This window comes from Ochotona curzoniae, unplaced genomic scaffold (genome assembly GCF_017591425.1).
Source record: "Ochotona curzoniae isolate NIBS_2020 unplaced genomic scaffold, NIBS_Ocur_1.0 scaffold_1852, whole genome shotgun sequence".
NCBI lineage: Eukaryota > Metazoa > Chordata > Mammalia > Lagomorpha > Ochotonidae > Ochotona > Ochotona curzoniae.
In genome coordinates, this window is record NW_024467087.1 from 36,738,252 (window position 1) to 36,762,887 (window position 24,636).

The 24,636-nt window shown below is 40.0% G+C and overlaps 1 protein-coding gene across 3 annotated transcripts in view; it reads right to left on the reverse strand.

The window, feature by feature from the left end:
• CENPI (centromere protein I) overlaps positions 1-24,636 on the reverse strand; it is a 64,228-nt gene that overhangs the window by 3,142 nt on the left and 36,450 nt on the right. For all 3 annotated transcript variants that reach the window (XM_040999840.1, XM_040999839.1, XM_040999841.1), the window contains 4 exons: positions 20,357-20,492; positions 16,031-16,155; positions 15,152-15,200; positions 14,821-15,039 (listed from right to left, as the gene is read on the reverse strand). In XM_040999840.1, coding sequence (XP_040855774.1) covers positions 14,821-15,039; positions 15,152-15,200; positions 16,031-16,155; positions 20,357-20,492 — 529 coding nt within the window. The remainder of the gene's footprint in view (positions 1-14,820; positions 15,040-15,151; positions 15,201-16,030; positions 16,156-20,356; positions 20,493-24,636) is intronic.

Below are 24,636 nucleotides of genomic sequence, written 5' to 3' on the forward strand. Positions count from 1 at the left end.
TGTATCAAAACATCCCATGGCATTATATAAACATGTATAATTTTACACATCAGTTAAAATAAAAAACAAATTTACTTATAGCATTTGGAAAAGTTGCTTTAAATAATTTTAAAAGATTATTTACTTTCAGTTTCTTTGAGAAGCAGAGACAGGGCCTGGAGCAGTACCCTAGTGGTTAAGGTCCTCGCCTTGAAAGTGACGGGATCCCATATGGGCACTGGGTTCTAATCCCGGTCTCCCACTTGGGAACAGGGTCCCCAAGCCTTGGGCCTTCCTTGACTGCTTTCCTAGGCCACAAGCAGAGAGCAGGATGGAAAGCGGGGCCACCAGGATTGGAACAGGTGCCCAAATGGGATCCTGGCTCATGCAAGACGAAGACTTTAGGTGACAGGCCATGGCACTGGGCCCTGATGCAGCATTTATTGCAGATTTTTTAAGGACTTATTTTTATTGGAAAGTAGATTTATAGATACGAAGAGATAAAAATTTTCCATCCACTGATTCCCTCCCCAGATGGCCATAACAGCTGGAGCTGAGCGGATTTGAAGCCAGGAGCCGGGAAATACTTTGGGGTCTCCTATGTAGGTGCATGGTCTCAAGACATTGAGCCATCCTCTGCTACCTTCCCAGGTTACAAACAGGTAGCTGGACCAGAAGCAGAACAGTCAGGACACAAACCAACACTTGTAGGTGGAAGATTAGCCAGTTGAGCCATCAGGCCAATCCAGGTGCAGCATTTCTTAATCAAAAGTTTACTGCTGCTATGGTCCCAAACTACGTGAGGTTAACTACAGTTGGCCCTCTGTATCTCCAGGTTCTACACTCAGATTCAATCAGATCATATACATATGGAAAAAATTCTAGAAACAGAGTCAAGCATTTCACACAGTAGTTCATCACCTGTTTAGGATACTGCATCACACACCGGAGTGCCAAAGTAAGAGCCTTGGTTCTATTCTCCATTCCAGCTTCCTGCTATTGTGTGCCCTGGAGAGTAAAAGGGGATGGGCCTCAAGGTGATAGCCCATCCAAATGGGAGACATGGATTGAGTTCCTGGCTTCAGGCTGCCCCAGCCTTATCACTTCCTATTATTCCCTAAATACAGAATAGCAATTGGATTAGATATTACAAATCATCTGGAGATGATCTGAAGTACAGACAGATGCCAATTCATGATGGTTCAATTGATGTTTGTTTTTTACTTTCATTCCAATTTTAGTATATGTGCTGCTGAAGCGAGCACTGTTCTTTATTTTCAAATGAGTTTGATCAGAATATTACTCCATCACAAGTCAAGGAATATCTATAAAAAGTTATTTCAAAAAGTTTGTGGAGATAACAGGAATTAAAAATTATCTTATTTTGGTACAGAAACCTTTGAAATCCATGCACAATTTTATTACGGTATGCATTTTCCATGAGCTCTTTGAAGATCTCTTGTGTACAAGATGTGCGTAGGTTATATGCAAATACTATGCCATTTTGTATTCAGTACACATTTTTTATTTTATTTGAAAACTAGAGACAAAGAATGACAAAGATCTTCCATTTGCTCTTCACTCTGTAAACACGGGGTAGGGCAGGCCAAAGCTAGGAGTCCAGAATTCAATCTGGGTCTCCCACATGGGTGGCAGAAACCCAACGAAGTACAGAAGCATCAGCTGTAGGAAGCTGTAGCTGGAGGCAGAGCTACAACTTGGAGCCCAGATGCTCTGATGAGATGCAGCACTTCAACTATCATGCCAAACGTCCACTGGGACTAAGAGATTTTATGTAAGGAAATTGTGTATTTGCGGATTTGGGTATGGGGAGGGCAGGACATGAAATCAATGTCCTGTGGATACCAGAGGAGAACCACACTTTTGGCTCCTGTTCCAGGAAACATCAATAATGTATATAGTTCTCTGCATTTGAGAGTTAGAAAACTGTTCTAATAGTGTCACCAGATTTTCTCTTCAGGCTGCTGACATTCATCTGCAAAGTTTGGTTCCCACCAATCTGTCTGTGAATTCAAATAGCAAATGATAATTATATTATGATTGCTACCTGTCTGGCAATTATTCCAAGATACAACCTCAGCAAAGTGATATACTGTATGCTGATGAATTCCATGTTATATTTATTTCTCTAGTTTTAACTTCTCTCCTGAGATTAAAGCTCCTATCTTCAAACTATTCACATTTCTTCTTCTTTTTTTTAAAAGATTTATTTTATTTTTATTGGAAAGGCGGATATACAGAGAGGAGAGACAGAGAGAAAGATCTTCCGTCCAATGATTCACTCCCCAAGTGAGCGCAACGGCCGATGCTATGCCAGTCCAAGCCAGGAGCCTCTTCCACGCGGGCGCAGGGTCGCAAGGCTTTGGGCTTTCCCGGGCCACAGGCAGGGAGCTGGATGGGAAGCGGGGCCGATGGGATTAGAACTGGCGCCCATATGGGATCCCGGGCGTGCAAGGCGAGGACCTTAACCACTGCGCCATCGCGCCGGGCCCTACATTTCTTCGTGAATATCTAGCACGTATCTCAAACTTAACTGGGTCCAAACATAACTTGGTTCTCAATTTCCCCTCTGTCCAAAAATCCTTAAAAAAAGACTTCCTCTCATTCCCACTCTGAATCAAGTCATCCTCAGTAAGTCCTGTCTATTCAACTTCTGCAGTATACCTCATCTCAATTTTTTTCTATTCATCTACACTGCTGCCATTAGTTTACAAATCACTACTGATATCCCCTGTCTGGATTCCAGCCATAACCTCCTAATTGATGTCCCTGCTTCTAGGCAGGTCTCCTCTTATAACTATCCTGCACAAAGAAACCAAAGTGATATCTGTTAAATATCAACTTGGACCATAGCCCTATTTAAAATCCTCCAACTGCTTCCCACTATAGTTTTAATTTTTTAAAGATCCATTTATTTATTTGAAAGTCAGAGTTACAAAAAGGAAGACACACACACACACACACAAACCACAGTGGGGTGGCAGAATGGGGAGGAGGGAAGCAGACAGGGAGAGAGAAATCTTTTTTCCACTGGTTCACTCCCCAATAGCCGCAATGGCTGAGGCTGGGCCAGGCTAAAGCCAGGAGCTGGAAACCTGTTTTTTGGGTATCCCATTTGGATGGCAGAGGCCCAAGCACTTAGGTCATCTTCTGCTGTTCTTTCCAGGACATTAGCAGAGAGCTGGGTTGGAAGTGGAGCAGCCAGGACTCACTGGTATTTTTATGGGATGCTGGTGTCATAGGTGGCAGCTCTACTGGCTATACCACAACACCAACAGCTCCAACTTACCCTGTACTCTCAAACAGACCTGTTAGACGGATGACTCCCACATTTCTCCTTATTTCATTCCATTCTCCTTGTTCCTTAAGCACTACACCACATTGTATCCTAACTTTCCCACTGCCTGAATGCTCTCGCTCCACCTGTTTTCAAATGTGATCATGCTCATCTTTTAGGATTTAGAAGAAATCTGAGATCAAATGTCATCTCTTCAAAGAGGTTTACCTTGACTACCCACTCATGACAACTCCCTACTCTCTCATTCCACCCTGTAAATACGTAACATTACAAAAATTTTAAATGACTATGTTTGTTACTTATTTATTGGTGGCCCTCATTAGGATGTGAAGTGCACAGCAAGCCTCCAGCAAGCTTACGTTTGCTGTGACCCTGTGCATTTCTACAGTGCTTACCAGAATAGTTTTTTGCCAGAATGGAATGGTCTGAGGCCTTGCACTGCTTCATCAACAGTAAGGTTATAGAATTTTCAGAAGATTGCTCTGTCCCCACCCACTGGCAGAGATCCAAGTACTTGGACACACTTACTAAACAGATCTGAGAATGATTATCAATGCCCTCCAACAACAACATAAAGTGGTATTAAGTTCCTTCTGATGAAAATGCATAATATCATCTAGGGAGTACTCATCGACCACAAGCAAAAACACAAACAAAAAACCATAAAAGATCTGATCAAGCCCTTAGATCTCATTAGTAATTTACAGGAAATAACAAAGAGGGGATAAAATGATACCACAGGGATATAAAACAGTAAAATCTAGATTATGGAAAACTCTGTAAATAAACAAATCTGTAAATAAACAAATAAAATGAATAAAATGATAGGAAAAACAAAAAGAACTTAGACACTAACATTCAAGAGACATACCCAAACACTGCAATGAATGCCTGTCATTCAAACTGAAAAACAGTAACAAAACAACTGAGGAAATCTGAACAACAGTACATTTGAAGATATTAAGGAATGGTTGTGGGCCCAGTGCAATGGCCTAGCAGCTAAAGTCCTCGCCTTGAATGCACTGGGATTCCATATGGGCACCGGTTCTAATCCCAGCAGCTCCGCTTCCCATCCAGCTCCCTGCTTGTGGCCTGGGAAGGCAGTCGAGGACGGCCCAAAACCTTGGGATCCTGCACCCATGTGGGAGACCCAGAGGAGCTCCTGGCTCCTGGCTTCGGATCAGCGTAGCACCGGGTGTTGCAGTTACTTGGGGAGTGAATCACTGGACGGAAGACCTTCTACTTTGCCTTTCCTCTTCTATGTATACCTGACTTTGCAATAAACATAAAATACATCATTTTTTAAAAAAAGAATAGTTGGTTTTTTTTAAATTAATAAATGATATTTTGGTTAGTTGAAAATAGTTAGATGAGTTTTACTACGAGGGTGAGTTGACTTGTGCAGCAGCAAAATGGGCAAAGTTAGCAAAAACCGTTTTAAAAAATCCAGCACTTTGAGCTCCTGGAAACTGTCCTAATGGCATACAAGAAGTATCAAACAGTTATTTTTGGTGGGATACTCAACCTTAACTAGAATTGCAAGTGTCTGTGGCGCCTGAACCATAACCAGCTCCTTCCTGCTTAGTGTGGCCAAGGGTTCAGGGCTCCACTCCTCCCCCAACCGTCAGAGAGCAGAGGTTCCATCCCAGCTGCAGCAGGCAAAGAATACTGGTGCCTGGACCACTTCAACCACAGTTTACTCATCGGGCAGATTCCACAATGAGAGGCAAGCCAAAGCACAGTGGCTCAGAGATTCTCCTAGTGAGAGGAGCAGTTCCCAAGAAAATAGAAGTTGTAAAGCTGTCGAAAAGGAACTGACTTATTTGAAACAGAATGTGGGGAAGTCCCAACCTAAGTATATTCACCAAAACAACAGTTCCTCCCGAAAAGGAAAATAAAACAAACAAACAAACAAAAAAAACAATCAAGCAGCCAAATAAACAAAAAACAACTAACCTACAGGTAAGCTAACTCATTAGAGAGAACTTCCAAAGAGGCAACCAATGGGGAAAGAAAAACCTTAGTTGGCTATTCCGGCACCAGATACTAGAGCAAGGGGTTGATCCCTGTCTACTATGCTTCAGAAGCAGCTCCTTGCTAATGTGCCTGGGAAGATATCAGAAGACTATGGCTCAAATCCTTAGGCACCTGTCACCAACCAGGACGGAATTCCGACTTCCTGGTTTCAGTCTGGCCCAGTCCTAGCCTCTGTGGCCATTTGGGGAATGACCTAGCTACCAGAAGATCTCCCTCCCTCTCTGTCACTCTGCCTTCCAACTAAATCAATCATTAAAAACGATAAAGAAAAGGTAGAAAGACACAGAAAGATGTATAGACACACAGAAGTTTCTCAATTGTTGGTTCCTGCTCCAAATTTCTCCAACACCTAATGACAGATATGCTGAATCCAGGTGCCAGTTTAATCCAGGTCTCCAATGTGGGTAGCAGGGATGCAACTGCTCTTGTTATTATCTGCTGCATCATATCCTGTGTACAAGCAGGAAGCTGGAATGGGAACAGAGCCTAGATGCCAAGCTGGGTTCTCCAATGTGGGATGTGGGCATCACAGGAAATTTCTGGTCTGCTGCAACAAATGCCCATTCCATGGCTTTAGAGTTGTAAAACCTAATGTTAGGACCAAGTGTTATGGTACAGTGGGTTAAGTATCACCTATATCTCATATGAGCACAGATTCAACCTGAGTTGCTCCAGTTCTGATTCAGCTCCCTGTTAATGTGCCTGGGATACAGTGATCGATGGCTCAAGTACTTGAGCCCCTGCCACCCATTTGGGAGATTCAGATAGAGTTCCTTGTAGTTCTTTGGGCAAGAAGCAGGGGATGCAAGATTTTCTCTTTCCACCTCCCTCCCTCTCATGCTGCCTTTCAAATAAGTAAGTAAAATAAGAACAACTTAAAAATAAGAAACTTCAGACTGGCTCACCAAACCACCCTTGCCTGAATTTAACTGAATCAGACTATGTGATAAGTTTGCTCCAGGGAACTGTGAAAAACAGTATAGCAAATGGCTAGTAACTAATGGAGCCTAGTAAGGAGGTTGCAACACCAAAAAAACAGACCGCCTTAAAAGAATGGGGAAAGGTATAAAGGCAGCTCTGCTAGAAAGCCATTGTTAACCCTGATTGTCTTCTCTAGATTGACCACCGTAGGATGAAATGAAAAACAATCAACAACAGAAAATGCAGATATTTACAAACAGAAATTAAATGGTACATTCCTAAATAATCAATCAGTCAAAGAAGAAATTAAATGGAAAATGAGAAAACAATTTTAGGTAAATTTATAGCTGCAAATGTCAACATTAAAAATAAAAATCTCAGGACCAGCCCTGTGACATAGCTAAGCTCCAACTACAGTGCTGGCACTGCCATATTGGTGCTGGCTCATGTCTTTACTGCTCCATTTCCAATCCAGCTCCCTGCTCATGGCCTGGGAAAGCAGTAGAGAATGGCTAAAGTCCTTCAGCCCCTACACTGATATGAGAGACCTGGAAGAAGTTCCTTGACTCCAAGTATCAGATCAGCTCAGCTCTAGCCATTGTGGCCATTTGGGGCATGAATCAGCCGATCAAAGATCTTTTTTCAGTCTCTCCTTATCTCCGCAAAACTGTCTTAAAATAAAAACAAACAAATCTTTGATAGAATTTAGATAAACTTACTATGCAAAACAGGGAGAAAATTCAAATTACTAATACCGAATATTTAATACTGAAATATTTAAACATTTAAAGAATTAACGACAATTTTTTTTGAAAGAATTGTTTTTTGAAAAGAGAAAAAAAACAAGTTTTTCAAAAAGTAGAAGAAAGAATACTCCCTAATCCAATTCCATGAAGCTGGCATCAACCTGCAACCAAAAAAGCAATTTCCTTTATGAAGTACGCAAAACTTTCATAAACTACTAGCAAAATTCAGCAACATATAAAAAGGATTGTTTTCAATGATCACATAAGGTTTACTCAGGAATGCAGTGTTGAATACCAATTATTGTAATACACTATATAAACAGAATGAAGGACAAAAATCATACGATCATGTGTAGATGCAGAAAAAGTATTACATAATACCTAATATTAATTCATGATGATAAAATAACCTCAGCAAACAAAAACAGATTAATATTTCCATAAATTAATAAAAGGAATCCACAGAAACTCCTAGCATCATACAGGACATTCTGAAATGCTGCCTTCTAGGAACAAGTGGCCATTCTCACCACTTTCCTTCAATATTTCTAAGGTTCTAGGCAAAACAATTGAGCCAAACAAAGAAAAGGCATCCAGATTTAAAAGGAAGAAAAATATCTTGGCTTGCAAAGGCGTAATTTGGTACATAAAAAATCTTAAGGAATCCCTTAACCAGCTCTACAATTAATTGAGTTCACCAATGATACAAGATACAAGATTAATACACACAAATCACTGGATTTCTATACAGTAGTGATGAACAATTGAACATGACATGAAAATATATTTTGCAAGTGTTTAGGATACCACCTGGAGAGCCAGCACTGTAATATAGTCCCTACATACAGTGGGATCCAAGAGCGATCCTGACAGCCTCTTAACAGGAGGTCATATGCACAGAGCAGAAGGAGACCCCAGAGTGGAGCAGGAGGACAGAAGGAGGCTTGTATCCCAACCCTGGAGACTCCCAGATCCTCACCAAGGACTACCAGTATGGGTACCAAGGACTTTATCCCAACTGCCAAGGAGACCATGGGGAATTGGAGTGCCTTTCTATACTGAGAACTCTGAGGTAAACTATTCCCTATCGGATCTCCCACGAGGGATGGAATAAGCCCAAATCGTTCCTCACAGGATCTAATGTCATCAGAACAGCCAATAGCCCTGAGTGGTCTGCAGAAACAGAAGAACAGTAAACTTCCTTCAGGAATCAGGAGAAGAGCTTTCTCTGGTCCTTAACTTAATTCCAACTTTGGCTCTCCACCCTCTCTTGCAATGATCATCAGGGTCGCTCTAGAGCCCCCCAAAATTAGATCAGATAGACAGACAGAAACCAAGAAGGAAAAGCTTAGAACAGACAGAAAAATGTCAGCTTGGACTACCACCATATACCTTACTAGGTATGACACAAAGATCAGTTACTCCTCACTAAGATATTGAAGATTTCTTTGCACACCCCTCCTAAAACTATTCTGCTCCCCAATCGTTAACATATGTCTTGTTAGAGTTACAGGCCTGTTTGGACTATCCTAAAATTTGCAAAGTTCAGTAAAAATCACAGTTGAATACTATAAGCTGCTAAATATAAAAATGAAAATAGACACGAGACAGCTGAATAGTGCTGTATAACTATTTTAAGGTTTATAGCAACCAGTTGTGTATATACTAAAATCGAGATGTCAAGGAAGTAGTTATAGGATGTGGTTAAGAACTTGCGTTCTCCAACACATGGTCACTCAATACCATGTTAATTAACCTTATGATGTTGTTAATTTCCACGTTTCTTCCCGTTGTTGAAGTTGTATAGTGGCATCTCATTCGAGGGGATGATATTCTGCCAGCTCTACTTTCAGACCAAGGATGGTATCCCAATGAAACTGTTGAATTTATCTGGACAATTTATGCTGGACTCACCATATGGCCCATGCCCGCAATGAAGGAATCATGACTGGTTATGAACTAGGAATTCAATAGGGAGGAAGGGTTTGGGGAGGGGATGGCGGAATCCCAGAGCCTATGGAACTGTGCCATAAAATGAAAATAAACAAAGAAACAAACAAATAAGCAAAATGTGTCATATCTACTACACACAAAAAAATTGTGGCAGTAAAAACAAGTGAGGTGTTGATACATGCCACAACAGATATGAACCTTGAAAACACTGCGGTTCTGCAAAAGAAGCCAACCACAAGGAACCACACAGTCTACAGTTTCATTTATAAGAAACTCGCAGAATAGACACACACAGATGTAAAGCAGATTTGTGTTTGTCTAGGATGGAGAGGTTGTGTGAGAGACTAGGTAATGTTAGCTAAAAGGAATGGAGTTCTTTTTTTTGAGATAATGAAAACATTTTAAAATTGATTATGCAGACAGATGTACAACTCCAAGAATAAACTGAAAGCTACTGAACTGTATACTTTGAGAGGGTAAATTGTGCCTGTTTTTGGATTAGCTTAATAAAGCTGTTTACAGAGAGGAAGAGTCAAACTGTTTTTGAAAGTCCCCATATATTTTAGAAGTATATAATCAAATATTTCCAATAAAACTACATAATATCTAGTATTTGATTCAAAATAATTGTGGAAAGAGGTACAAAGGGGTTGGGAGTCAAAAATCAAGTTTGGTGATAGCTACATGTGATTTATAATATTATTCTCTCTTAGTTGTTTGATACTTTCTATAATAAAACTTAAATAACACAGGGCTAAACTCCAGAGAGAGAGAAATCAAAGAACTCAAAGTCACTTTTTGGTCTGAGGGAACTTGCCAATCTCAAGAAATCAGCTGCAAAACTAAGCTACAATTCCAGAGCCTTATAGGTTGGATTACAAAAGCCATAGCATAGACTTGAACAAAGACTTTAAGGTGCCAGTTGGGATGTCCATTTCCCATATTGAAGTGCCTAGGTTTAGGTCCTGGCTCTGCCTCCAATTCCTGCTCCCCACAAATGTGCTCCTGGAAACAACAGATGACAACTCAAAAAGTTGAGTCCTTGCCACCCATGGGAGACCTGCATTGAATTTCCCAACTCTCAGCTTTGATCGTGGACATGGGTTAAATCAGTACATGCAAAGTGTTTCTAATAAAAGAAAAATTGGAACAGTGTAAATGTTTTACATATTTCAAAAATAAAATTGGGCCTGGTGGAATACCACCTGCCTTGCAAGCACCAGGATCCCCATATGGGTGCCAGTTCGTGTCCAGCAGCTCCACTTCCCATTCAACTCCCTGCTTGTGGATGGGGAAAGAAGCAGAGGATGGCGCAAAGGCTTAGGATCCTACACCCACGCAGATGACCCAGAAGCTGCTCCTGGCTCCTGGCTTCAGATTAGCTCAACTCTGGACATTGCAGATGTTTGGCAAGTGAATTAGCAGATAGAATATCTTTCTCTTTGTCTTTCTCTTTGTAAATCTGCCATTCCCCAAAATTTTGCTTTTGAAGGCTTGTCTTTTTTTTTTTTTCACTATGTGTTCCTTCACTACATTTCAAAATCTCATCTCCTACCATGCTAGAGTCTAACCCAGCATCTCTTGATCCTGTTGTATTTCAAAACTATTACATGAAGGAACTTCATAAGGTCCAATAAAAATGGATTTAAAAGCTAAGCTATAGTTTGACCTCGAGGCTTGGGGTACCTGAGCCAAATCGAACTCAATGTTTGGGTCCCTAGCCACAGCCACTGCTGCCAAGAGGTGAGCAAGTCCTAAGCTTTTGGATGGTCAGTGTGTCAAGTAGCGTTAGGCTATGCCTGCTGGCTGCCCAGTAGTGAACTCTGGGGTTTTGGGGGTGTGGACTTGCTGCCTAGGGACAATCATGGAAAAGGCCACTGTGTGTGTAGGTGATGGTGAATCCTGAGGGACTCCCAATGACAGGTCACTGTACTTGCAGACAGGGCTGGAAACAGAACTGACCCAGTAACTGCAACCACCAGCATATGCATAAGCTGATTGAGGTGATAGACTGTGCCTGTCCCTGTATTCGCAAGAACACATGAGAATCACGTCTAGGATCACCTCAGACAACGTTTCTTTGGGGATCACCCCAACTGAACTGCTAGACTCAGAACCCTAACCATGAAGAGAAGTGCAGGTTCCATGGTCTGACTGGAGTGCATGTGTCAAAACTGAGCCTCCTCTCAGTGGCTTAGATGGAACAGTGGACAGCATATCCCAGGTGCACATGGAGGACATGGCAGTACATTGGAGCCTGCAGATGCTTGGTACCATGACAGAGGAGGGAGGACAGAACAAATGAATCAACTACCCCAGACATGTGTTGGCAGTGAAAATCTGGGCAAACTGAAACTTTAAGATGGACTATGTCAGTCAGTGGATTCTGAAGATATTTCATCATGCTTGGAATGGTGAGACTGGCAGCAACTCATAACTGTTGAACTATCGAAACCACTTTAGCAGAGCCCTCAGAGCATGCCCCAGAGGACCCTGGGATGGTCGGGAGACTGGGTGTGACTTCTCCCTTTATCTGCCCCTCTGCCCCACATACAGGAAGGAAAAAAGAGAATGTGGAAACAATGGTCTCATCCACTTTCCTGTAGCCATTGGCCCTTTGTGCCCTAATCAACTATGTAAGAATCATCAAAATAATAAAAAATTATAAGCTTACTTTGGTGCAAAAATGTCTAAAATCCATGCCAAGAGAATGTATATTATGCATTTTCAAAGAGCTTTTTGAAGTCCTCTCACACAGCAAGTTCCTCAAAGCAGGCAGGCTCTAATCTAACCTAAGCATCAGTTAATCACGGCACAAAGCCAGCCTGCAACTATTTTTACAAATAAACTTTTATTAAAATACAACTATGTCTCTTCATTTATATACCACTTATGGCTGCTTTCATACTACAACAGCAAGGTTAAGTTGTTTTGGCAAAGACTACAGGTTCTGTAAAAGCTAAAATATTTATAACCTAGTACTCCACAGAAAAATCTGCTGTCCTTGTTTTGACTACCTGCTCTGCATCTTCGTTCTTTCCCACAAGTTCTGCTTCTGTCTTGGCAAGTTCAGTTTCACCCTTCAAAACTCTGGTTAGTATCATTGCTACCAAATTTGAATTGCACACCCTTTTATGGTTTTTTTTTTCATTTTTCTGTTACTTTTCTCATTAAATCATTCATACTTCATTCTAAGAAACTGTAGAAAGACTGTCTTTTTGACTAAGCTGTATACTGTAAGGGGGGGCAGCATTCATAGTATCTTGTTCACTACAGTACTTGTTATGCTTTACATGCACTATTAAGCATCCAGTGACTCTTCCCCACTCTGTATCTCTTTTCTTCATTTTGTTAAGACTTAATCAATGTTTAAGACTTTTAAGATAATTCTGAATCCAGATCTTTTCAGGCTATTCTTTCAAGTATCTCACCCTGCTGTATAATCCACGCATTTCATTTACACATCCTCTGAGTCCTTCTCCAAGTCACCCAGGATGGGTGTTGTGGTGCCACAAATTATGCTACTTCTTGCAACAACTGTGTCCCATATGGAACAGCTGGTTCCAATCCTGGCTGCTGCACTTCCAACCTGTAAATGGGCCTAGGAAAGCAGCAGCAGATTGCCCAAGTACTTGATCCCCTGCAACCCATGCAGAGCACCTAGATGGAGTTCCAGGCACCTGGCTTCAGACTGGCCCAGCCCCAACTGTTGGGAGGTATTTGGAGAGTCAACCTGCAGAGAGAAGATATCACTCACCTGTACTCTCTTTCTCAAATAAACAAACACATCTTTAAAAAAAATTTTTTTTAAAGATCCCTTGTAGGCCAGTGTTACAGCACAGTGAGCACCAATTCAACTCCTGGCTGCTCCATTTCTGTTCTGGCTTCCTACTAATATGCCTGGGAATATGCCCAAATACTTGGGCCTCTGCATCCACATGAGACTTGGATAGAGTTCTGGCTCCTGGCTTCAGCCATCTGGGGAGTGAATCAGTGAACACAGGCTTGCTCACCCTCACTCTCGCTCCATTCCTCCCCCCCCCCCCTTTATAACTGCCTTTCAAATACATGAACTAAAATCTTTAAAACAGCCTCGTTTCCTCCTCATCTGACTGTTGGTCACCTGTATAGTGATGTCAATTTATTCAATCAGCAATCTTTGGCTTAGATTCTGATTATAACAGTACTGAAGCTACATTTTCTATCTTGTCAAGGATTTTATCAAAGATTCCACTTCCATGAAGCTTTTCCTTACCTGGCATTACTCCTTCCCAAGCAGAGGAAAACCAACCTATTTTCCATTTTTTTTTTAACAATTATGTATTTACTCACTTTACCTCACTGAATTATGGCAATTTATTTACAAGTCTATCTCTGGTACAAGGCCAATTTCTCTTAGAAGACTTTTACTTAACTGAATCCCAGAAACAAACAAAAACCACAAATTTAGTTAGCACTTAAAAAAATAACAGAATAGCATTGTGGCACAGTAGAACAAATCATTGCCTATAACACTGGCATTCAATAAGTGCACTGGTTTGAATTCTGGCTGCTCTGTTTCCAATCCAGTTACTTGCTAACATACCTAGAGTGCAGCAGAAGGTGGCCCAAGTACTTTGGAACCCTGCCACTCGCATGAGAAATAGGAATAGAGTTCCAGATGCAAACACTGTAGCCATTTAGGAGTGAAGCAGTGAATACGGATATGTCCTCTCTCCCTCTTCCACCCCAATCTCTTGCTTTTCTACTGCTATCTCTCCCTCTAACTGCCTTTCAAATAAATACATTTTACCAAAGTAACTGAACACATGTCTAACAATTCCAACATATAAATCTGTCATTTTTGCTTTAGCTGTCACAGCACTACTATATAAAATCTAAATATCTACTTTAAGATTTAATTTATTTTTAATTGAAAGATAAATTTACAGAGTAGGAGGGAGGGAGAGAGGGAAAGAAAGACAGAGAGGGAAAGGGAGAAGGGGGAGAGAGGAAAAGAGGGAGGGGAGAGGAGGGGAGGGGAGAGGAGGGGAGGGGAGGGGAGGGGAGGGGAGGGATAGAGACAAAGAGGGAGAGAGGGAGAGGAAGAGAGGGAGGAGAGCAGGAGGGAGGAGAGCGGGAGGGAGGAGAGCGGGAGGGAGGGGAGAAACAGGAGGAGAGAGGGAGGGCGGAAAGGGAGCGGGAGGGAGGGAGGGAGGAGAGAGACAGGAGGAGGGAGGAGAGAGAGAGGAAGAAGGAGAGAGAAAGAGAGCGCAAGCGTATCTACTGGTTTACTCCCTAAATGGCTGCCTTGATCTGATCTGAAAACTAGGAACCTCCTCCTCTGGGTCTCCTGTGTGGGTGCAAGCAACAAATAATTTGAGACATCCTCTGTTGCTTTCCCAGGTAATAAGCAAGGAACTGGATCAGAAATGGAGCACCTGGGACAGAACCAGCACCCATATGGGATGTCAGCACTGTAGGCAGAACAATAGCCTGGCAAAGTAACTACACTGGGCCGGTGAAATTCTTACTTTTTAAAAAATTTATTTATACTTATTGGAAAGACAGATTTACACAGAGCCAGAGAGACACAGAAAGAAGTTTTTCATCCACTAGTTCACTCCCTAACTGGTCATAAGAGCCAGAGCTGAGCTGATCCAAAGCCAGGAGCCAGAGGCTTCTTCTGGATCTCCCACATGGTTGCAGGGTGCCAAGGCTTTGGGCCGTCCTTGACTGCATTCCCAGGCCATAAACAAGGAGCTGGATGGGAAATGGAGCAGCCGGGACATGAAACAGTGCCCATACAGGAAGCCAGCACTGCAGGTGAAGGATTAGCTTGCTGAGCCACAGAGCCAGCCCCTAAAATCTCTTAAATACCCTTACCTGTAGCAAGAAAGAAACAGCATAACTCAATAGAGAAGGGTGGTGGACTAAATTCAAACTCTTCCTATACTCTTCTATTCCAAGTTTTCCAAGGATTTCAGGAGTCAAACAGATTCCCTTATTGAAGGGTCTGGATGTCCACAGAGAACCAACCATGGTTGCCAAACAGCAGTTAAATTCTTGGTAAATCTTGCTGTTAAAATTTAACTTTGATTTTTCCTGGTTGGAAAGAAACAAAATCATCATCACTCCCTTCCTTTTCATTCTTAATGTGTCATATACATCAATACTTAATTTTACATTATTTAATACAGAAATTTATCTGTTTTACCTTTTGTAACAACTCATTTTTCTTTGCAGCAGTCAAATTTGTATGATATCTGTAGGAAGAACAAATAAAATATTTAATATCACTTTGAATGTAATGCCTTTGAAATGTAAAAATAAACAGAAGTATAAATTTTAAATGTAACTATAGGCAAATCTGCACATATTTTAATACCCAGTTGTCTGGTTAAGACATTGATCTTTTTGTGGTATATTCTCCTCAAAGAATGAGGCATAATAAAGCATTTGGGCCATCTTACATTGCTTTTACCAGGCCATTAGCAGGCAGCTGGATCTCAAATGGAGCAATCAAGACACAAACCAATGTCCATGAAGGATGCTGGCATTGTAGGCAGCAGCTTTTACCCACTATGCAACAATCCTGGCCCTGTGACTTTTTTAAGACACAGCAATTATAATTAATAATGCTATGTGCAATAGAATCATTACCCAATAGATCCTTAAATATATATATATGTATATATATACACACACATTTTATAACACTATATATAACTGTATATATGCTATATATATATACACTAACAATATATATTGTGTATATATACTACATATATCTAACTATATATATGAAACACTATATACACTGTATATATATATACTATATATACTCTCTATATATACCTATAACTATATAGATACAATTTTTTAAACTCCATATTTCAGCAGTGGAGGACTTAAATACGATAGATAGTATAGTCCCAGATTGGAGGGTAATGCTCAAAAGAAATTCATGTTTGCTACTTCTATAAACGCTGACAGAAAATTAACAGCAATGTTTACTCTATTATACTTGAAAGACATTGACAGAATTATGATATACTAATTAATAATTAATGAAGTTTTAAGAAAGGTTTTGTACCTGTGCATAATATAGCAGAGCTGGTTCAGAATACTGGCATCCAGGGTGAGGAGTGCAGAATAGAAAATTGTACGAGGCAGCATCGTCAGTACTGGAAGGTTATAATGCATATGGATGTCGCATACCTTTGAGGAAAAATGATAGTATCATTATGTAGATTTGGCCCCAGAACTACTCAACCAGGTTCACCCAAAGAATCATCAATATAGAATACGCAATAAGGGAGAATCAAGATGGCGGAACTCTACCAGCAACCAGGTGGGAAGGGGACTTTGGGAGCTTGGGAGGTGAACCCAGACAAAGAACGGTCCATCCTGCTGGTCCATTTGATTTGACCAGGAGCAGAGACAGAGCAGCAGATCTCAGACAAGCAGTATGAGAAAAGAGTGGATTTAATATCCCAGTTAACCCCTTTGAGCCGAATTAGGTGCCATTTTCCTTAAGGAGGAAAGGGCAAGAGAAAGGACGGAGCATATGCTGAGGTGAGAGGGAGCTTATTTCTGACTCAGTGACTACAACAACGTGGCATTCTACAGGTTCCACCTGGGGCAGGTCTGGGTAGCCTTAAAACCTGACAGCCAGCAGATCAAGAACTCTAGTAGTGGTACATCAGGCGTCATTTGTACAATGTGGCAAAAGTTTTAGGACAGCAGAGGAAACAGTGAATTGCACATGTGCTGAGCTCACAAGAATTCACTGAATTCCATGGATTGCACTGGTCCCACAGGAAAATAATACTGACTGTGCCATCGTACTGGTCAAAACAGGTCCGTGCGGCACCCAGAACTAACATCCAACAGGTTCCAGCAAGATCAGCACCACCAACAACCTAATTCTACAGGACACCGGGAGTCTCTCTAATCCTGGGACCTGCTGTAGCCAGAAGTGGGAGAAAGGTTGCAGAGACAACAGTTCAGCCTCAGCACGGTATCACAAGAGGTGGAGAGTGGTGATCCAAAAGCTGGAGCTGTGGAGACCATGGTGGAAATCTGACATAAGAACCCAGACCTGGAACTCGATGGATGGAGTGGCATAATTGGCTCCAAGCAAAAAGTTGTGTACCAACTGCAATAACTAAAATCGCACTGTAGACCTGTGGGTGAAACAGCTTTGAAACCTGCTCGAAGGAGAAGACTCTGCTAACCAGAAGTACAATAATCAAGAGCAAAAGAAGAGACAAAAGCACAATGAATATTACTGAGAACTCCCCTGCAAAGAGCAAAACTCTTTGCCAACCTCAGAGTTAACTGAGGAAGACATCGAGAAAATGGGGCACATAGAACTCAGAAAACTCATTTTTTTTTAAAGATTTATTTTTATTATTTTTTTATTGGAAAGGCGGATATACAGAGAGGAGAGACAGAGAGGAAGATCTTCCATCCGATGATTCACTCCGCAAGTGAGCACAACGGCCCATGCTATGCCGATCCGAAGCCAGGAGCCTCTTCCGGGTCTGCCACGTGGGTGCAGGGTCCCAAGGCTTTGGGCCGTCCTCGACTGCTTTCCTGGGCCACAGGCAGGAAGCTGGAAGGAAAGCGGGGCTGCCGGGATCAGAACCGGCGCCCATATGGGATCCCGGGTGTGCAAGGTGAAGACATTTATCCACTTGTGCCACCGTGCCGGGCCCCAGAAAACTCATTTTAAAGCTTCTTATCAACAATGAGAAGCACATACAAGAGTTCAAAGAATTTAAGGAAGCAATAAAGCAAATCAAGGCTGGTATATTAGAAATTAAGAACACAGTAGAGCAAATGAAAAGTACAATGGAGAGTCTCCAAAATAGAATGAAGCAAGCAGAGGAAAGAATCTCAGAATTGGAAGATATTTCCTGTCATCAGGGGGAAGCAAACAAAAAGCTGGAAGCAGAGCTGGATCAGGCCAAAAAAAGTATTCAAGAATTGAAAGACACTATTAAGAGACCAAATATAAGAGTTATGGGAGTCCCAGAACGTGCAGAAAGAGAAGCTGAGTTTGCAAATGTATTTAATGAAATAATCAAGGAAAAATTCCCTAGTCTGGAGAAAGAATTGGGAAACAAGATCCAGGAGGGGCACAGAACTCCCAACAGGCTTGATCAAAAGCAATCTTCACCACGACATATGATCATCAAGCTCTCTTCAATTGAACATAAGGAAAAGATCCTTAAATGTACACATGAAAAAAATCAATTGACATATAAAGGAATGCCAATTAAGCTCACAGGAGATCTCTCACAGGAAACTCTACAGGCAAGAAGAGAATGGAGTGACATATTCCAGATTCTAAAAGAAAAAAAATTATCAACCCAGGATAACATATCTAGCAAAGCTTTCTTTTGTCTTTGAAAATGAAATAAAACTCCTCCACAGTAAAGAAAAGTTCAAAGAATTTGCTTCTTCCAAACCTGCCCTACAAATCATACTTCAAGATGTTCTCTTGACAGAGGAGAGGAATAGCACCCAACAAAACCAAAGGCGAATGTGAAGAACACCCCAGTAAAATGACAACAGAAGACTAAATCAACTAACAACCCATTCCTAAAATGACAGGACCAAAGTACCACCCATGTATATTAAACTCTGAACGTAAATGGCTTAAGCGCAATCAAATGTCATAGATTAGTAGACTGGATTAAAAAATAAAACCCATCTATTTGTTGTCCTGAAGAGACACATTTCACCAACAAAAATCAGCGGAAGCTACATCGCATGGGTTTTGATGTTTTCTGTTAGTTTCATCTCTTCAAAACACTTTCTTCTCATTAAATCATTCAGTGACTCATAGATCATACAGTAGCATCATTTTCCTCAACAAGGTTCTTGATTTTCATTTCTTCAGCTACACGTTAGTCATTTAGTAGCATGTTATTTAACTTCATGGTGTTGTTAATTTCTTTTTTCTTCCTGATGTTGATTTTGTTCTGTGGTTTTTAGTTTAAGGCAATGTAAGTAATTTTGTAATGGAGACTGTCATATCTAGTAACATGTTATTTAACTTCATGATATTGTAAATATCTATTTTTCTTTCTATTGTTAATTTTGTATTATGACTTTTCATTTAAAGGGATGTACAGTAGCTGTGAAATGGAGACTAACATATCCGGATATGAGGATGCAGTGTGGTATGCATTTCTGTTTCCAGACAAAGATGGACTTACAATGAAACTGTTTACTATATCTTGACCATAGGATTCTGGACTCTCTGCCATTGTCCATGCCCGCAATGATGGACATATGACTGAGTATGAAGCAATATATGTTAGTAATGATATAGAGGAACTGGGGGGGGGAGGGAATTGGGGAGGGAATAAGGGAATATGGAACTGTATCATAAAATGATAGCAATAATAATAAAATGTAATAATAATTTAAAAAATACTTGATATGAAAAAAAAAAGAATTCGCAATAACATAACATTAGATTTGGATCTGACCAACTCTTGCTTCAAATACACTTCACCAAATATTAATCCTACCATAGAGTATTATCTCTAGAAGATCATTAATAAAATCTGTGTTTCTTTCTGGGGACCAGAGTTGGGGGTGGGGGGTTACAGCATAGAGGAAGTATTCCTATTTCCTTAACTTCCATAAATAATTACCATATTGGTTAGCTGTCAACCTGTACAACAAATTAGAATGCTTCTAAACAAACACACAAGAAAACCAGGTGTTAGACCCAGCTATCCTACCCTTAAGATTATACCCAAAGGAAAATATAACTGTATATGAAATGGGGATCTGTACTCCTATATTTATAGCAGCACAAGCTACAACACCAAAGACGTGGAAACAATCCAGATAACCATCCAAAGAGGAGTGGTAAAAGAAAGTGTGGTACATCTACTCCATGTTAACACGAAGTGGGATTTTAATGAGTACTTCATAGATAATAGTTCTGTATAGGTCAAATAGTATAAGACATTACAGGAACAAAGTTGTAAAGGTACTAGACACCCCCAAAAATAGGTGGTTGAAAGATAAGAGTTGGTATCTGAAGAAACAAAAAAAAATATTTGGTTTTTATCAAGGGTTAGGAATGTAAAATAGATGAACAAAAAGTAATATCAGAAATAATTTCTGTGTAGGGCTAGCATTATTTATGTCAAAGGCTATTACAGTGATACCTAGGCAAAAAAAAAAAAGAAAAAAAGTATATCTGTTTTCTATTTTTTTATAAAATCAGTTATTCAGGCAAGAATACAATCATTAATTTCAAAATGTAAGGTTATTCTAAACTATACTAATAAGATCATAGGTTACCTTAATGACAGCACATAAAATTTAAATAACATGCCTTTAGATAGTATTACAAAAATCAATATAAGGAAAACAAAATATGTACTACCTTCTCATAGAAATCCAAAATAAAGTGCATCAGGAAAGTACTGTTGCTCTCCAAGCGCAGGGCAATAGTGGACAGCCACCCCACATGGTGAATCAGTTTACATACAGAGTCCATAGATTCACATATGGATCCATCTCTGCAATAAGAAGTCACAGCATTCAGTTTCAGAGGAGCAAAAATATTCAGATTTTCAAGGTAAAACTGGATAATAAGTGTATAACTGACTTTTAGAAAAAATTCACAATGATTCATCATAAAACTATATGTAGCCCCCTAGGGAACAATTAAAATAAATTCACACAACATCTTCAGCAACTAGACTCTACTAGTAAACACCAGACATAAACAAGATTCAGCTCCAGGCTTTAGATCATGTTACCAAGGTCCATGGATCAAAGCAGTCACCATATTAGCTTCCAGTAACTGTCATGCACTAAATTCTAATACTTTCAATTACAATATCTTTAAGCAAAATATATGTAAAAATATTTTTTGAGTATTCTTGGCAGCCATTTGGCACAGGATAAAATGCCTGGGCTCCATATCATAATACCTGGCTCTGCTCCTGATTTCTGTTTTCATGCTAATGTGTCCTCTAGGAGACAGAAGATGGTGGCTCAAGTACTTTGGACCCAACCAGAAACATGAGACCCAGATAAAACTCAAGGCTCCTGACCTTGCCTGGCTCAGCCCTGGCCATTGAGGACATGTGAGGACTAACTCAGCAGTTGGAAAATTTCTCCCTGTCTCTATATGAATGAAATGAATTTAAAAAAATCAAGTAGGTATTCAAATAAAATGAACAAAATAAATAAAAATAAATAAAATGAATAATAAAATGAATTTAAAAAAATCAAGTAGGTATTCCATGAACAGTTAAGGGGGAAAACGAGTTTAATATAAAGTGACATGAAAAATCCCAAATAAAATCTTTAAATGGAAACAATAATATGATAAAATGGAAAATGAAAGATATAATTAATCCCAACCAGATCACAAGTGGCTTAATGGGATAAACAGTAAAAAGACATTGGGAATAGTTTCTTAAATTGCTGGTAACAACACAGCATACTATATTAAAACTTAAAATACACAATTCATAACCCAATTTTGCCTGAACTGCTATGCTAAAATACCATTACAGTATTTTCAGGCCCAGTATTGCGTTGCAACAGCTTAAATGCCCACTTACAAAACTGATATGTCATGGTGGAGCACTGATTCAAGTCCCAACTGCCTCTGCTTGTGATCTAACTCCCTGCTAACACACCAAGGGGAAAATGGACGAAGTACTTGGGCCCGTAACAACCACATGGGAGACTTGGATGGAGTTCCTGGCTCCTGCCTTTGGCCTGACCCAACCCTAGCCAACGAGGGAACAAAACACCAGATGTAGTATCTGTGTTTCTGTCTCTGCATCACTCTGCCTTTCAAATAAATAAATCTCAAAAGCAATTTTCAATGGAATTCAAATCAATCCTAAAACAAAATTAGCAAAGCATTTGGCATCTTTCCTAGTGAAAATCAGATCTGGATGGCTTACATTCTCTTCGAATCAACAAATCACGTGTGTGTGCGTTTTCAATTTATGCATTCATCTTCTCATTCCTAGGGATTAAGAAGATAACTACAAATAGGAATTCAAAATTTTACTCTCCTATTTATGTCACAATGATTATGTACAAGGAGACATAAATAATACATATTAGAAGATGGTGATGACTTATCACCATCCAATCACTATGAAGCTTCAGTTTCCGAGCAAGCACAGAAGGAATAGTAGATCATTCACATGGGTAGAAAGCCATATAATCAGCTGGTTATTTGCAAAACTTTAAAAAAATATTTTAGAGAGAAAGGGGCTTTCCAAAGGGGCTAGGCCAAACAGAAGCCAAAAGCCACGAATGTCTAGTTCCCACCCATGGGTACAGGGTCCCAAAGGTTTGGGCCATCTTCCATTGCTTTCCCAGGCTACAAGCATTGAGCTGGATTAGAAGTAGAGCAGGCAGTACACAAGCTGGTGCCCATATGTGATGCCTGAGTCACAGGTAGCTGCTTTACGTGGTATGCCACAACACTGATCCCTGCAAAACTATATCTAACCATTACCTTCGTCAGTACATTGTAAATTGTGTGAAATCAGTTGCAATAATAGTGATTACTCAGAACAGTCTCTTTTACAATGTTTCTCCACAGTACACTCTTGCGATTTTGGATGAAATAACTCACAATTCAGGACCACCACCTACTCCCACACACTACAGCAGGTTTAGCATCCTTAGTTCCAACTCTACATGATGGTAACACCCTTGTAGTCACTGTGACAATGAGAAATGTCTCTGGAACATCACTGCTAACATGGTTTTCTATCCTTCATTTCTTGTGATTTCTAATTAAACTTTTTTGACATCATATGGCATATAGTTATATGATGCAAATAGAGCCTTGCAACCATATCTTCAAAATAAAAATCTATCAGAAGAGCTATTATATATACCAAATCTGTACATATCTATATATCAAATATTAGTAAGACAAGCAAAGTTATCTACATGTATATCTATTTGTTCACAGTTCTAAGAATTTCAGAAAAATTATTTAAATATTTTCAACCAATTTATGACACTAATAAAAAAGGACACTAGGATTTGGGAGAAAAGATATATATATATAGAAACATATATAGATATATAGATATATAGTTAGAAAGCTATTTAAGGGCTGCCTCAGACTTTATTACAAGTTGACCAAAGACTATAGACAACATTTTTTCTTCATAGAATTTAGGTGGAAGAAGCTAAGCATTTAAGTAGAATTTCTTTGTAACAGCAGTTCTGAAACCTCAGCCTGCACTAGAATTTTATGAGTTATAACAGCTACTAGGCCTCACCTCCCACGTATAATTCAGTAATTTAGGATAAAGCCTGAGAATCTGGATCTCTAAACAAGTTTTGGGGTGATGTTAATGCTGCTGCCCTAAGGACCACACCTTTGGGAAGTTCATCTTTCCAAGATATTTTACTATTCATGAATGTTCCATTCCCTTCTGAATGTGATCATAAAAAGAAAGCATAATAATAATATAACAAATTAAAAACTATTTTCCAGGATACCCTCAAGAAATGTCTGTTCTTCATTCTCCCATCAAGGTAGATCTCTACAGAGGAAGTAACATATAAACACAGGTCTGAGCTAATCTTTTAACCAAAATACTCACCAACTGTTTACAATTGAAGTTAAAGTGAATTTAGGCATAGTTACATATTTGAAAATACTAAGAACTACTAACTACTTTTTTGTTTTAGTTTAGCAGCACCATTTTTACACTTAAAATTGATAACTGAGTTTGTTTAAAAGTAATCCAAGGTGGAGGTAAAGGGTGATACATCCTTAAAAAGGTTAGCCACGGGACTGGCCTTGCATGTGCCGGGATGCCATATGAGAGCCAGTTCATGTCTCGGCTGCTCCACTTCCCATCCAGATCCCTGCTTGTGGCCTGGGAAAGCAGTCAAGGACGGCCCAAAGCCTTGGGACCCTGCACCCGCATGGGAGCCTGCCTGGCTTTGGATAGGCTCAGCTCCGCCCCTTGCGACTACTTGGATAGTGAACCAGTGGATGGAAGATCTTTCTGTCTCTCCTCCTCTCTGCAGATCTGCCTTTCCAATAAAAAATAAATAAATCTTTAAAAAGGTTAGCTATAAATTAGTAATTGTCGAAACTAGATGAGTACATAGGAGCAGCACTGCACTACTTTATTCACTTTTGTGTATGCTTGCAGTTTTCTGTAACGTGAGGTTTCTTAAATAATAATAATAATAATAATAAACTCAGCTGATAACAGAATTTTAAGGAAAGCAAGTCAACCTAACCTGATTATACGTTCCTTGAGATTTACTCTCCTACTTCTGTTTTGAGGATAAAGCTCACATTTAATAGAAACACAATTCTTTCTTTTTATAAAATTCCAGGGTAGGGGGTCAGTGTTGTGCTACAGTGTGCTGAGCCACTGCCTGCAAGGCCAGTAATTCATATAAACACCAGTTAAAGTCCTAGCTGTTCCATTTCCCATCCAGATCCTTGATTTTAAAAAAAAGAAAAAAAACCTGAGAAAGCAATAGAAGATGAACCAGGTACTTGGTCACTGTTACCCACATGGGAGATCTAAATGGAGACCTGGCCCAGTCCCAACCATATAGCCATTTAGGGTGTAAACCAGCAAATGGAAGATTTTCTCTCAGTCACTCACTCACTCACTCACTCACTCACTCACTCACTCACTC